Source organism: Tympanuchus pallidicinctus, unplaced genomic scaffold (genome assembly GCF_026119805.1).
Source record: "Tympanuchus pallidicinctus isolate F22 unplaced genomic scaffold, pur_lepc_1.0 scaffold1, whole genome shotgun sequence".
NCBI classification, from domain to species: Eukaryota; Metazoa; Chordata; class Aves; order Galliformes; family Phasianidae; genus Tympanuchus; species Tympanuchus pallidicinctus.
In genome coordinates this window covers 96,914,094-96,928,890 of record NW_026294618.1, presented here as the reverse complement: position 1 = coordinate 96,928,890, position 14,797 = coordinate 96,914,094, and the positions used below count along the sequence as shown (strand labels likewise).

Below are 14,797 nucleotides of genomic sequence, written 5' to 3'. Positions count from 1 at the left end.
TAAACGTATGAAGAAGGTTTTTGTGTTCAAAGGTAATACTTGCATTCTCCTAGAAGCTGTTTTTTTCTTGCTGTGGGTTTCAGCTGGATCAGCTTCCTGACTTGAATCAATGTATTAACATCAGGGTCGATGCAAGGACTGGCAGGAGCACGACAGTGAGCATATCTGGCTAGAGGCAGGGGGTGAGGGCATGAGACAGTCTGGGTAGAGAGAACAAAGCGCATCTGACCCCTGGGCACCTTTGTGAGGGCCTACCTATGCCACTGGAGGAGCTCACAGCTGTTGGGTAGAAACATGAGCTATGGCAATGTACAGATATGGCTGTCCCCAAAGCTGATTTTAATCCATAGCTTTTTCTTTTCCCTCCAGACCCTGTAGGTGCTTGATCAGGTTCCCCTGCAAGATGAAGACATTCCTGCTGCCTCAGCAGCATCGTCTGCAGGTTTTTGTTCTGTCTCCTTTCCCTGGTGCTTTCTATAGGCAGCTTCTTCCCCTCCCCCACAGAGAACAAAGCCCTCCTGGATGTGGCACACTGAATCATCAAGCTGCCCTGTGAGTAGCATGTTCCTGAGAACCACCTAGAACAGGTGCCTATGCAGGCTTCGTGCACCTGCCTGTTTGCACTCAAGGTATGGGCGGCCCATACAGGTGCTACTTCAAGGCTCAGGGAGTTTTTAATACAGGCACATGCTTTGCCTTGCACAGCATGGGAGCTGCTCAGTTTTGGTCTGAAGTGATGGTGGAAATGAAATATCATCACTGAAATCTTAGAAAATATCACCATCACAAACACTAGTACAGCTTGTGTGTTTAGAATTGAACTGGATGTCTATGGGAAAAGTGATTCAGAGACAGCTCCCAGTTTTGCCACAACACTTCTTTCCTGTCCTGACTTTGGGCAGGTTAATTCTCTTGGTATCATCACGTGCACAAAGATGATATGAATTTTCACTTTTTAAAACTGCAGAGGTATTCAGCTTATGATCATTTATGCCTACTGGAACTCTTGTGATGTGTTTCTAAGAGAAGCTTTGCACTGTGGCATATGAATGTGCAGAGGCTAGAGAGCGTGGCAAACCATGCTGGGTCTGGCTGTGCTGCTGCTGCCCATGCCTGCCAGTTGCCCTGTAGGTGTGCAGGAGCTGGCTGTATTGCTTGCAAAAAGCATCAGCTGATACTCAGTTGTGTTTTTAACATAGCGCTTGTGTGAGACAGGATGTATGTGCAGACAGGCACTAGGTCCATCCCTGCTTTGTCTGGAAATTATGCCCACAGTGGAGGAATGCTCTTGGGAAGGGGTTGTATGAGCTTTGCTTTATGGGGATAGTCAAGCTTGCAGTTCCCTGGAGCCCTTCAGTTGTGTGCCAAGAATCCAATGAAGTTTGCATTACCATTGCCTATGGTTATATGCAAGTGCATGGAAGTACTCAAAGCCTCACCCATATGTGTTTGTGTGGGATCACCAAGAGGCAGCACAGCCTTTATGTTTGCCCAGACTTTGAGCTCTTTGTCTAACAGCAACAGTTACAACTGGTTTTGCAATAGGATTGCCTGTCCATGGGAACTGAACTGTCCTTGAGAATGGAGCCACTTGATGGTCCCAGTTAGCTATGGTCCAGTGAGCAATGGCCCCAAGACAGCTGTCTCCTTGCCATGATGAAATATGAAATAGTGGTGTAGGGTGATAAAGGAGCTGCAGTTGCCCTTCTCAGCCCCCTGGTTCAGCGTGTACAGAGCGTTTCATTGACCATTCCCTGCTTTTTCTCCTGTGATGAAGTCATCTCTCCTCCTTCCTGACTTACTGTCTTTGCTGTGGAGTGATTCAGCATGGGCATGCAGATGAGGTGCTGCAGACCCAGATGGAGACCTGGAGGACTTTGGGCTGATGTATGCCTCAGAAGGGACTAGGAAGGCCAAGTATCAATACACTGCTTTAGTTCTGTTACGGGCTCCTTCATGACTGCCAACAACTGTAAAACTGCCATTTCCAGTTCTTTGCTTCCTAGACCATTTGCTTTGCAAAACTGTTGCTGAGTTTGATTCACAAAAGTGCTCTGAGGCCTTGGGTGTGAAATACTATGGCAAAAGAAGGCATTCCAAGTCTTCATTACATTGCACATATTAAATAACGGAAAATTGGTCTAAAATACAATAAAATTAGCATAAAAAGGAATGTTTTCCAATTGCCTGTCAGGATCCCTTCGTTCTCATAACTGTTTTCGTGTGAAGCAACGAGTGTAATGCTTGTTGATAGTTGTTTGTTCCCTTGTTGTCTTGAAGTCGCTGGAAGCAATTTGCAAGTTACTCTTGCTCAACATCTAGAAAAAGAAGGGAATGGAAAATGTTTACTCGCTTCTTGTTGGTAAAGAGTTCAATTCCCGAAACAGCAGAGTGGAATAAAGATGAATCAATCCTTGCTGTTGGCTTCAGAGGATGAGGGCCCTGTCCCATGCTGCTCATGCTTGCTGGTGTGGAGCAGAGGTGTAGATGTCAAGCCCCTCAGTGCCCATGGCTGTATCAGTGTGTTGCAATGTCTGTCTATGCCATTCCCTCTACAGGAGAAGGCTGTTATGGAAAAAGTAGCTGTATAAAGGACAGGATTGCTTACTGTGTCATACTGTGTTTAGATGCCAAGTATCCTTCCTGTCAGCATGTGATACGGTCCACGTGACCTGTTCCTTCATTGGCTGTGCCACCAATCCTTCACTGCCAGAACCACCATTTTGCTCACTTCATGCAGATCTGAATTTTAGAATCATACAATCATTAAGGTTGGAAAAGATCACTAAGATCATCATGTCCAACCACCAACCTATCTCTGTCATGCCCACTGAACCATGTACCTCAGTGCCATAGCTATGTGTTTCTTGAAAACCTCTGGGGTGCTTTCTCCACCACTTCCCTGGGCAGCCTGCTCCGATACCTGATTACTCTTTCAGAAATGAAATTTTTCCTAATATGCAGTCTGAACATCCTCTGGCATGGCTTAAGTCTAATCCCTCTCATCACTGTTATGTGATGTCTTACCTGTAGTGAGGGGCCCAACACACTGAATACAGTAGTTGAGGTGTGCCCTCACCAGGGCTGAGTGCAGAGGGATGATCAGCTTCCTGCTCCTGCTGGTGGCACTATTTCTGATACATTGGCCTTCTTGACCAGCTGGGCGTGCTGCTGGCTATGTTTAGTTGTCTGTTAGCTAACACCTCCAGATTTCTGTACTCCACACAGTTTTCCAGCAGCTCTGCCCAAAGCTTTGAATGGGGTTGTTGTGACCAAAGTGCAGATCTCAGCCCTTGGTCTTACTGAAGTTCATATAACTGGCCTCAGCCCATTGATCCAGCTTATTCACATCCTTCTGTATGGCCTTCCTACCCTCTAGCAGATGAAAACTTCCTCCCAGCTGTGTGTCATCAAAGACAGTGTGCAAATATTTTTCATCAGTCAGGGTTTGTTTTCACACATTACTTTCATGTATGCATGTTTCTTTATTGAACGAGTGCTGGCATTTGGAGAGACTTAAACTACATTCTCCTTTTTTGACTTGCCCAGGGACTGTACTCCTCTCAGCACAGAGGGTATCACGGGTTGTTCTTTCTCACTTCCTGTGGATAGGCTAATTAAATGAAGCAGCATAGTGCTCCATTGGGTAAGAAGATGCATTCTTAGCTAAATTTACCTAATGCTTTCCTGATTTGTATGGATTTTGCTTTCCCCCTCCCTTGAGCTGGGTAACAATGTGGTCTTAGTCCAGCAATCAAACATGAAAGAGCCCCTGTGTATGAAGCACCCTCTTTGCTGGGATTCAGCCAGAAGAGATACACTGGTTTCAGCACGAGGTCTGGTAAAGCCTCTTCCCACTTAAAAAAAAAAAAATTAAAATTAAAAAAAAATCTGGCATGAGAAGTGTCTCAGGATAAATCAGGGCAATGCAGTGGCTGTTGTGGTGGTATTGATCTGCACGGTCAGAGAGCTTACAGATGGGATGTGCAAAGCTGATACAGTGGCAAGGTAGTGATAGGGTGAAAAAGTGTTACTTGTCTCACATGTGAGCAGCAAACAGGGTGATGTGGTGTCTTTTGGAGCAGCTTTCCAGACGAGGTCCTAGCTCGTTACAGCAGTATTCTCTGAGTGCGGCCTCTGGCTTTACCTGAATAAGGGGCTGTAAGCAGAAAGCAGGGATTACTGGTATAGGGAGCAGCTCGTGGCACCCTTAGGTGTGTGGATGTCCTGTGTGGTGATGGCTGCTGCTGTTTGCTTTCTCTGCCTCACCACCAGCTGATGAGCTTCTCTGGGGGCTCTGGCTCTGATGATGCTGTAGAGCAGCTATATGCCCACTGCAAGCTGGGGAGAATTTGCAAAAGGAGTTATTTTGGAGAAATGGGTGGTTATACTTGGGAAGAAAAATCTCCTGCTTTCTATCAGTTTTGTTCTTTCCTTTTTAAGCTCTGGTTAAAAAGACTTCTGCAGCTCACAGTGTTGTTGCCAGCCTGGAAGTGTTGGATGGACTCCATGGCCTTGTTGATCACCCCTTGTGCAGCCGGATTAGCTGCTCTCATCTCCTTTTTAACACAGGCTATTAGCCTCTCAGCAAATTATGATATTTAACACATGTAGTATTGCTTGCCCAGGCTTAAAAAGGAAATATTCAAGCTAGAGCCACCATAATTTGTTGTTAGATTTGGTTGATCTAACCTGTACCATATAGCTATTGCTTCTAGAATGTGACATTCTGAGTATAAATTGTGCATTTTAATGAACGAAAATCTTCTTTGTGGCTAAAATCCCTCCCACAACCTTTGTGTGATAGAGAGTAACTACGGAAAGTATGCATGATTTCTTAAACTGATAGAAAATCAGCGCAGTCATAAAAGGCACACATGGCTTTAGCACTGCTGCTGAGAAGGAAAAATGAAGAAAGCCATTGCTCAGTAAGGAAAAGGCAGGGCTGAAGAATGGCTTCTGCCAGGGGAATGGCTTCTCCCTGGGAAGCTCTCCCTCATGCAAAAAAGCCCCATTCCCTGAACACCCCAAGAGAAGAAGGGCTCTTCCGAAGGTCTGTTCCTGCAGGTGCTGCAACGTGCTGCTATAAAGTGTGTGGCTAGAGGATAACCTAAGTACATTTACATTCATATAAAAATATACGCATGTGTTTGTACTATTTATGAAATATGAAGCCAGTGGTTTCTTAGCCAACCCCTTAATTTGTCTGGAACAGTGCAGGCATAATGGAAACTGCCTACACATTTTTCCATTAAAAGTTACAAAGGAAGGAGAAACTGGTGATAGAAAAACACATGCTCTGTCAGCTGTCACATCAGTGCCTTGCAGCCAGACAGCACTGCACTCACACTGGTTTGTGGACAAGTTGTCCTCCTTATGCTGGTGCTTACTGCTAGTCTCCCCCTCAAGTGCACTCCTGCCCTTGTGCTGTAAGTGTGGGCAGGGGAAGGGATGTGGCTGTGCTTGCACAAGTGCAGGGTGAGATTGGAGCTTGTTCTCTGCTTTGTACCTTCCTCTGTGATTAGAAAGAGAGAAACTGCCTGTGCCATTGCCCCTCACACGGGGCAAGAACCTTTTCTGCTATTGTCCCACTGGTTGTGCCAGCCACAGCTGTGACAAACCCAAAGCTTCATCCAGCCCTGGGCAGCAGGAGCCACCTTGCCTGTAAAACAGTCAGGAGGGCATCACTGCTAGGGATGCAGAAGTGACAGAATCATTGCTGGTGTCAGCAGGCCCCACTTAGGAGAAGTGTCAGGTGCATCAGTTATTCATTGAAACCAATCCTACAATCACAATGAAAAGGCTATGAATGGAAAAGGCGGTCTTATGAACTCCCTGGCATTTTTCTGAAGAATGTGTTGTGTTGACAGTGCAAACCATTCTGCACAGCAGGGGGGGAAAATGCAGCTGGTAAGAAACGTAGAACTGCAGGGATCTGTGAATGTGTGTGTTTTTGTTTTTCGCTATATTGTCCTATAACCCATATGCATCACTGCGGGTTATGTTAGTGGAATTTAGCTGTTCAGCAGCTGTTCAGGCAATGTGAAGGCAGGCCTGCTCATCCTTTTAACCATCAAAGGTACACACTCGATCCATTTATGGCTGCCCCAGGGCACTGTGCCACACATCTTTCTCAGCAGCAGTGCCAGCTTCAGGCACTCCTGCCAGCTTGGCTCTGAGGCCATGCGGTGATCTCTCTGTTGGTAGATCAGCATTACAGGTAATGAGGATAACTTGCCCTTTTTCTTTTTAGTGCGCCAACAACTGTGCTGGCTCAAGGGAAAGGTAGCACAGAGGAATGAGTAGCCAGGAGATAATACCTTGCTCTGATTTTGCTGAGAGGAAATAAGTAAATAGAACTGCTCAGATATAGCAAACTGATGTAAAATCTGTACATTAAGCTTCTTTTTGGGATGGCCACTGTAGATGCCATGAAGATTTCTCATTGATACCGTAAGCCTTGTGTAGTTCTGCTTGTTTCAATTCCCCTCCTGTCTTTGGTTGGGCCTTCAAATATGGTTGCTCTGTGCTATCTCAGAAACATGACAGCAGCTTCTGTTAACTACTGGCCTTTACCTGGAAATGGGTGACTGTGAAGTCTTCCTAAGGTCTCATTTCAAGATGGAATTCAGGAGATGGAGCCAAATTTGGCCATGAAATCTCCAGCACTTAGCTAAATTCTGCTGTTCCAAGTCATTCCAGGTATAGTGTCAGTTGTTGGACACTAAATTAAGAGAAAAAATTGGAAAAGGAAAAAGCAGCCTTGTCCTGAAAGGATATAATTTATTGCAAAACAGTACTAGCTTTGTTTTTAACGAAGACTATTGCTTAAGACTGCAGAAGTGTGAGTCCTCTCTTGATCTCTGCTCCAAGACTAATGCTTCAAAAAAAAAACTGGTATGTCCTTATCAGCGGTTTCAGCTCCTTTAGTGCTTCCAGCCTTGGCAAAAAGGGAGTGGGAAGACTTGAAATGTTGTGCATCATTTCATTTAGTAGAATAATTTGTCCTCTTCCTTGACACTTTATTTGTTATGTTTGGTTTCAATGGTACAGTAACATCTCTCAATAGCACCATAATTTACTAATCTCTGAAATGAAGGGATGTTTTATATTTCAAGAATTGTGAGTGCCCTCTCATTGCCCTCCCAGAGAAACCTGAGCCTGTTGTTCACCCACACACTTAAGTGAAGTAAAAAGTAGGGTCTCTACTGCCATACTGCAGAAAATACCTGCCCCCTCTAGCAAGTGACTGATCCTGGAGTTGCTTTTGCTTTTCATCCATCTGCTATCAATTTAACTGGCTCAGTTAGCTAAGGGATCCTTCATACATCCTTGCAAGAATTTACAAAACCTGGTTCATATAAAAATTAAGGGGCAATCCCCATGTTTACCCTCTTGCTCAACTAGCCATGTTGCATTGCTGCCAGTTAGTGCTAAAACATAGCCACGTCTCCCTGGATCTCCAGCTTGAGCCTGTGTGGGGGGAATCGGATGGCTTGGCCAAGATTCCCAGCTGGTACCTTAGTTGTGGCGTGTGTGCAGTAGCTTTGCATGGGCTGCTGTGTTTCTGGATATCTGGAGCATAAGTGCAGTGCTATGGCTTTGCAGCTTATTAAAGTAGATCTGGCAGGCTGGGAGTAGTTTTGCAGTGCACACCCTGCACCTTTGGTCAGTGTGGGTGTTTGAGGCCTGGGCTGCTTTTTAGCCCATTGAGTTGTGACGCCTGGGCAGATGACCACCATCCTGATGCTTCCCACACTCAGCAGACTTCTTACCTATAAGGTATGCTGGGAGGAGATGCATGTGTCTGCCCAGGAAGCTGCAATCAGCTTGTACCTGAAAGGCCTGCAGAGCTAGTGCAGAGATTTACAGTACGTATGTATGTGTTCACATATAGAGTGAGAGGAGTTGTCTTTCGTGGCTGTCTTGAGTCTTTTAGTTAAGAAATACTGACTGTAATGCAAGATTGGCTTTACTGCTGTGTGCAGATCCAGCTGCAGAGTTCATATGGGCATCAGAGCATGCAATCTGAAGATACACATCTCTCTAGTGACGTTTACCCTTAGCTTTCCAAATGAAAGCATTACTGATGTGCAGCAAGACAGACTTTTATGGGATGGAACTGTAAATATTTATTTACCCATGGTGTAATCTTCATCTTTCATAAAAATGCAGGTATCAGCTGCTTCTTTACAGGGTCATGTCTGTAAACGTGTGCTTTATAAAAATTTGGAAGTGAATCTCTACCTAACAACAGTCATTCTTGGCAATTGCGTTCCTGCAGCCTTTCACATTAGAGACACATTCCATATGTTAGCTATTGTTATAATTCAATAAATACTTTACAAAAACAATGCTAGCTTTTTTTTGAAAAAAAAAAAGAAAAAAAAAAAGTAGTTTTAACTCAATGTCGTTCCTCCCAGATAGCTTCTTGAAGGAACTGCTTCTTCTGTAGGATACTGAGCCCTCAGCATATGGTAAAAAGGGAAGAAAAAGGCTGGGTGCATGCTCTATCTGAGGGAACTTACTTAGAAATGCATATTCTGCTTTTCCTATCATGGAAAAAATAAACACTCCATATTTAAATATCAGGCTTCAGTCCTCCAACATGCATGCTTAGCTTACAGGTAGTTGCCTTGAAGATCTGCTCCCCAGTATAGACACTGGCCCTGCCAGCTGTAGTTACATATCTGGAGCTTTGGGACCACTGCCCTGGGGCTGATTCTGGAAAAACCACAACTTTCCCTCGCTGCAGGCCTGCCCCAGGTTCATAGTGAGGACTTGGCCTGAAACAGAAAGATTCCAGTTGCTGATGAGGGTTTATAGTAAATTCAAAAAAAAAAAAAAAAAAATTTCCTTTCTTAAACATGATTAGTCATGAAATCACTTAAAGAGAAAAGAAATGCTGTAGATGCATTAATCTTGTAAACCATTCTCATATGGAAGAGTATATTTTTCAACCCCATTCTTCCTAATAACTTTTAAATATGTGCCTTCTTCAGCTGGGGCCTTGGTCCTGATGGTGATGGCAGCTGCATCCCTACCTCCCGCTCCCCCCTCTCACACATTATAGTTGGTGAACAAAGGAAAATGCACATTATGAAATGAATGTTATTGTAGAATAAAATCTTACTGGGACAAATTTTATGTATGTCCATATGTAAAAATAGGTGTGTGTGAGATAGAGAGATATGTGCTTATAAATTACACACACTATGAAAATAGTTATGTATTATATTACAACTATACACATTCATTATAAAGAAACTGATCAGCGCCTGTCAAGGAGATAGTGCAGCAGCAGTTATCAGTTCTTTGGCATCCAGGAAATGAATGCTATTTTCTGTCTGAAGAGGAGGAAAACCTCTTCAGTATTCCCTTGCTTCTTGAAATTGCTTGTAATAGTCTTCATCTGTAGGGTTTTCTGTGCACTTCTGCCCGTTGTTTGGAGGTCGTGCTTCGTTGTACCGGCTCCAGTCACCCTTGCATATAATCCAGGGTAGAATGTCCACTTTGTAATGGAGTTCTGCTGAAAATTCAATGCTGATCAGGTTTGGTGTACCTGCCCCTTTGCCTCTGGTAATCAGCTGCATGTTATCATCATAACAGCAGTGCTGAGCTGCTAGTGTTGTGCTCTCCAAAGAGAGCATGGAGCGGATGCAGTACCGTGCAGTGGGCTTATAGATCTCCAGTTTTTCCTTTGGACCACTTGCATCTTTCCAGCGAAAGTTTTTCCTCTTAATCCGATCATAGATATCAGCAGTGCTGTAAGCAACTTCTCTGGGGTAAGAGCAGGGGCAGCTGGGAAGATCATTGACCACTTTGTGCATGTATTTCTTCAAGAACTCACTTTTGCAGCTCATCCATCTTTCACAGCTATCAGTATCTGTTTAAGGGCAGGAAAGGGAAAGCTTAGGATATGCAGCAGCCCAATTGATATGATCTGATAACAAATGAGTAAAGCATTGCTGTTCAGCTGGTGCTTTGCTTAAGAAACCAAGGGCAGTAGCTAAAACTTGCTGCCTTGCCTACAGTGTGTTAAGGGGCTGTCCTGTTCTATAAAGAAATCAAACAGGTGACTGACTTCAAGGGACTCGAGCAATGCTACTCTGAATTAAACTGCAGTACAAATGCCAGGTAATAATCCTTGATGTTTCTTTTACGTGGCAAATTCTAGCCCAGCCTCTGGTATCCCTATGCAGCACAAGAGACACTGTCAGAGTTTTACAAGCAACAGAACTGAAATTGGGAGTTTGCATTCCCTGAACTTGTGCAGGGCTTTGAAGACTGTCTTTGATTTCAAGCTCTTGTCTATACACTCACCTTTGTAAGAACAGCAGATTTGGATGTTGAAAGATTTTCTTACTGTGCTGGAAACAGCAAGATGGCAAGCAAAGCCTGGATTACTTTCAAGTTTATTATTAAGCCCTAATTATGTCTTCCTTTTAACTACCAAATAACTTTTTCTCTCTTCCTCTTCCCAAAGGGATATTTCTTGGCTGACTTCTCACCAATGCATCAAGAAATTATTCATATTCTAAAAGGGCATATGTGACATAATATCACAGTGTCTCTATATTGGGAATACTTAATGGCACCAAGGTCATGACTTATAACTGGAATTATAGACTTAGTCTAGTAGTATACTGAATACTGGCCTTTTATTATTTCCCAACAGTCTTGAAAGAATCCATTAAATCATCTTCTACCCAAAACATTGTTTAAGGTGTTCATGTCATGCTGTGGGCTTTAAGAGAATTTGCACATCTTGCTCCACACTTGACAGGACTCGAGTAATGCAATGACTGGGACCTAAAACTCTTACAGCAGCCATTCCTGCAAAATATTTACTTAGTGATCCATATTTTGTTTCACTGCCTCTTTAAAGAGTCCTTTCCCAGCTGTCACTGACTGTTGTGCTTCAGCACTGCAGGAGGGAGGTGCTGCAGTGTGCTGTTTACCTAGTTGTTACCACTGTTTGGTCCAGCAACCAGTATTTAAGAGCGACCACTGCATGGTTTCATTGGAGGGATGGAATCAGAATGTTAGAAAGGTGGGCTGAATTTTAGATAGACCAAGTATAAAGTCATGCCCTATAAAGATTACTTTAGCTCGTCCTACTGCAGCACACACCATTGTAAAAGCTGTTTGTGCTTGTAGAAGTTATTGCCATTTTGGTTTTAGTGTGATGGCTGTATTTAAATTGCTTTTATAGTATCTCCCATGCCAAACAGCATTTGATTGTTGCCATCCATTAGTATGGACACAGATGGCTCTTTTCTGAACTAGGACAGAGACTCACAATTTCACAGTGAAAGAGGCACAGAAATTTGTTAAGAGAAGAAAGCCTGTGATGGAAGTGAGTAGGTCCATGGTGTAAACAAGAGCAAGATAATAAATAACCATTTTTACCAATGCGTTTTACAACAAACTTAAAATGTTGGACTCGCAGTGAGAATCAAAACAGGAAAGAACAAGTAAGTTTCTTATCCATTACTGGAAGATTGACTGACAGGTTGACTTACCCACTTCAAACAGTTTGGTAGCATTGAAGTCTTCACTCCCAGCCAGTAAGCTCACTTCTGTGGCTGCTGTTCGGAAGGTATCTTCAATCCCTATGGAAAACGCATTAATGGTGATGGTGTTTTACCATTAGAGCAGAACAAAATCAACTGTCTCTTTGCCACCTCCTCCTCCCCCCTATTCTGAAACCTGCCTTGTTAGTCAAAGAAGCATTCTGAAGTTGTTGCTGGAGGGAGTGTTCCTTTCAAAGCATAACAAACATGGAATCTGGAGTGTTACAAAACTAACTGCTGTTTTAAAGAATTAGCTTAACCCCAAGGTAAAAAGTTTTTAAAGTTTAGAATTTAGATTATACTTAAGCAGCAAATTGTTCAGTTTTGAACCTAGTGTAGGGATGGATGGGAGAACCAATGTTGTCCTATTCTTTCTAAACTCAAGACTTGCCAGCAGCTCCCAGTAATTCAGGTAGAACATCCGCACATACTGCACCTGATCAGCTTTATCTGACCAGCATTGTCTCAAAAGCACATAATACAAATGCCTGACAAAATAAATATTAGTTCCTGACAGCAACTATAAAGCACTAGGGAAACAACATTTGTGTCATGTTGTAAATCACAACAACGTGTCTGAAGACAGGTGTATAAATTCATGTCTGTACATGGGCATACAGTTTTCAGGAAGCGCAAGGAAGAAAGATGCTATTACAAGAATTGTACTTGCTGGTCGTTCCTAGTACTAGGAGTTGAAATGTGAGTAGCCAAGAGATAAATAACTTCACCTATCAAGCCCATCCCCCAGCTCCAGCAGCAGTATCACAGCTATAGAAGTAATGGAATAAAAGTATCAGGATCTTCCAGCAATTGCCAGCTAAGCGTCCGCTATCAGGAGCGAGACAAATGGATTTCCAGAAAATGACTTGATCCTGCTGAAGCATGCATCCTTTCTGTGCTGTTTTAGTTCACCCTGCCTAGCAACCTAATGTTTCCCAGTCTGTGTTATGTAGCCTTAAAACAATTATCTCTTCAAAGAAGCATTTGAACACTATTCTTTTTTTCCCCTTGACTTAAAACCCTCTACAGAGAGCAGAAAGCTCTTCAATGTATGATAACTATACAGTTAATAATGAAGTCTGCTCACCATCCATCTTCTTTCCACTGAACTTTCTCCTGATCTCCTGAACTGGGACATAATAGTGGCTTGCAAAACTTCAAAACAGCCTCAGGCAGCTTTTCAATAAAATTATCATATGATTTTGCCTTTACTCCAGCAGCAGATGAAGAATAATAGATACCCAAGAATCCATTACAAGGCAGTAATTCACTGCTAGAATTATAAACAGTAGAAGCTGAGCTCTGCCCTTGTCATTTTAAAAATGTCAGCACAGCCTCAAAGAGTGAATATATTTTGCTTGCTGATCGTTGGGGGTCTGTTATATGACATAATACGTTCTTTCAAGCTTGCCCCAGTTTGATGCTAGCTGGTAATAAATACTGGGAAATATAACAGGGGGCTATGTTCTGTATTCTGGATTTAATCCCTTATGATTTAAGCTTTCGGATGTATGAAAAAAATCCAGCAGTATTTTTCTCCTGAACTGCCTAGAAATAGTTGTCTTGTAGTGAAGGTACACATCTAGCTGTGAGTGAAACTCCTCCAACTGCCTCACCAAGGTTCCTAAACCGTTAGTCCAGCCCTCCTGACATTTCTCTTCCCACCAAAAACACCAGACCACCAATTTCTGTCTTTCTGAATCACTTAGTAAGCGTAGTGATACCACCATGGCACATGTTTTCACTTCTCTCTAACCTTAGGAGTAACAAAATGACAAATATTCCATCATTGTTGTCCTTTCAGTATCTTAAGAGGGGTATAAGAAAGAAGGGGACAGGCTCTTCAGCAAGGTCTGTTGTGATAGGACAAGGGGAAATGGTTTCAAACTGAACGAGAGGAGATTTAGATTGGTTACAAAGAAAAAGGTTTTTATAGTAAGAGGGGTAAGGTACTGGAACAGGTTGTCCAGAGAGGTGGTGGATACCCCACCCCTGTATGGGGCTCTGAGGCACCTGATCCAGCTGTAGGTACCCCTGTTCATTGCAGGGCATTTGGACTAGTTGACTTTTTAATGTCCTTCCCAGCTCAAAAGACTATGATTCTATGAACTACTGCATCACCACATTGCAAGTTCACCTAAATAAAAACCCACAGTAGTGTTTAAAGAACATCATGAGACAAGGTTGCTGTAGCAGCTTTAAAGTTTTATGAGCACTCAGCCCTGCTCTCAGTAAGGCATGTCCACTCATTGCATAGCAAAATGTGGGCTCGCTAAGGCAACAGCATGCCTATTTTGAAATCCTAAAATTAACACAAATTTGTTACGTGACAGTAGATTACACCCTTTGGAATACGAAACGTACTAGGCACAAAAATGACTGCCGTAATCTAAAAAAAGCCTGTATTTGTCTCTCAAGTCTCAGGGGATGGTAAAGTGTATCTGGAGACATATTATTACTAGCAAAGAACCTGCCATTTCATAAATGCCCTTGAGAATCAATCTCTCTCTTCCCAACAAAACTCCTACCTAGCCAAAGACCCAACGGGGCCTTGGCTTTATGCACAGAAGGACTCTTCCCCTGCCTTGACCACCCCTTCGCATCGCCCTTCTGCTAGCACAGCCAAACCTGGGCAATTTGGCCTGTCGCAGGTCCGTGACTCGGTGGCAGTGCAGGCATAGCCACAGGACCTCGTCCGCTTCTGACTGCCGCTCCCACAGGTGACGCTACAAAGGGACCATGGGCTCCAGTCTCCATCACCATCAATGTAGTCTATATAAAAACAAAGATGACGAAGGAAATGAAGAAACAAAACTCCTACTACCCAAAACTACTGTGTGTAGTGTTTTTTATTAGAAGGCAAAGCAAGAATGGAATCCAGATGTCTCTACCTGAAGCTCGGGCTAAGTGCCAGGCATAAGCCTGCTGTTTAAATGGTTTTCACACTTGATGCTCCTCAGGGAAATGCATGCAGCATTATTTGAAAAAATATTTCCTTTCTCTTTTGACCTTTTGGCAACTGAAACTCCTCAGCTGCAAAACTGGGTCATGGACTAACAGTACACATCTACTCACATAATCTCCCTGCACATAGGAATACGTTTTCTGATCACAAACTAACACTAGAAGATAAATCGCATTTCGTTTTTCTTCTCTTCAAAACACACAGCAATAGCACAACAATACTTACCTAATTAACTTTTAGGATACCATGAATGTTG

The 14,797-nt window shown here is 43.2% G+C and overlaps 1 protein-coding gene across 2 annotated transcripts in view; it reads right to left on the bottom strand.

Annotated features, from left to right (window-relative positions):
• Nucleotides 1–8,375: 8,375 nt before the first annotated feature.
• ISM1 (isthmin 1) overlaps nt 8,376–14,797 on the bottom strand; it is a 39,187-nt gene continuing 32,765 nt past the window's right edge. For both annotated transcript variants that reach the window (XM_052684949.1, XM_052684943.1), the window contains 3 exons: nt 14,205–14,348; nt 11,526–11,615; nt 8,376–9,886 (listed from right to left, as the gene is read on the bottom strand). In XM_052684949.1, coding sequence (XP_052540909.1) covers nt 9,369–9,886; nt 11,526–11,615; nt 14,205–14,348 — 752 coding nt within the window. In that variant the 3' untranslated portion in view covers nt 8,376–9,368. The remainder of the gene's footprint in view (nt 9,887–11,525; nt 11,616–14,204; nt 14,349–14,797) is intronic.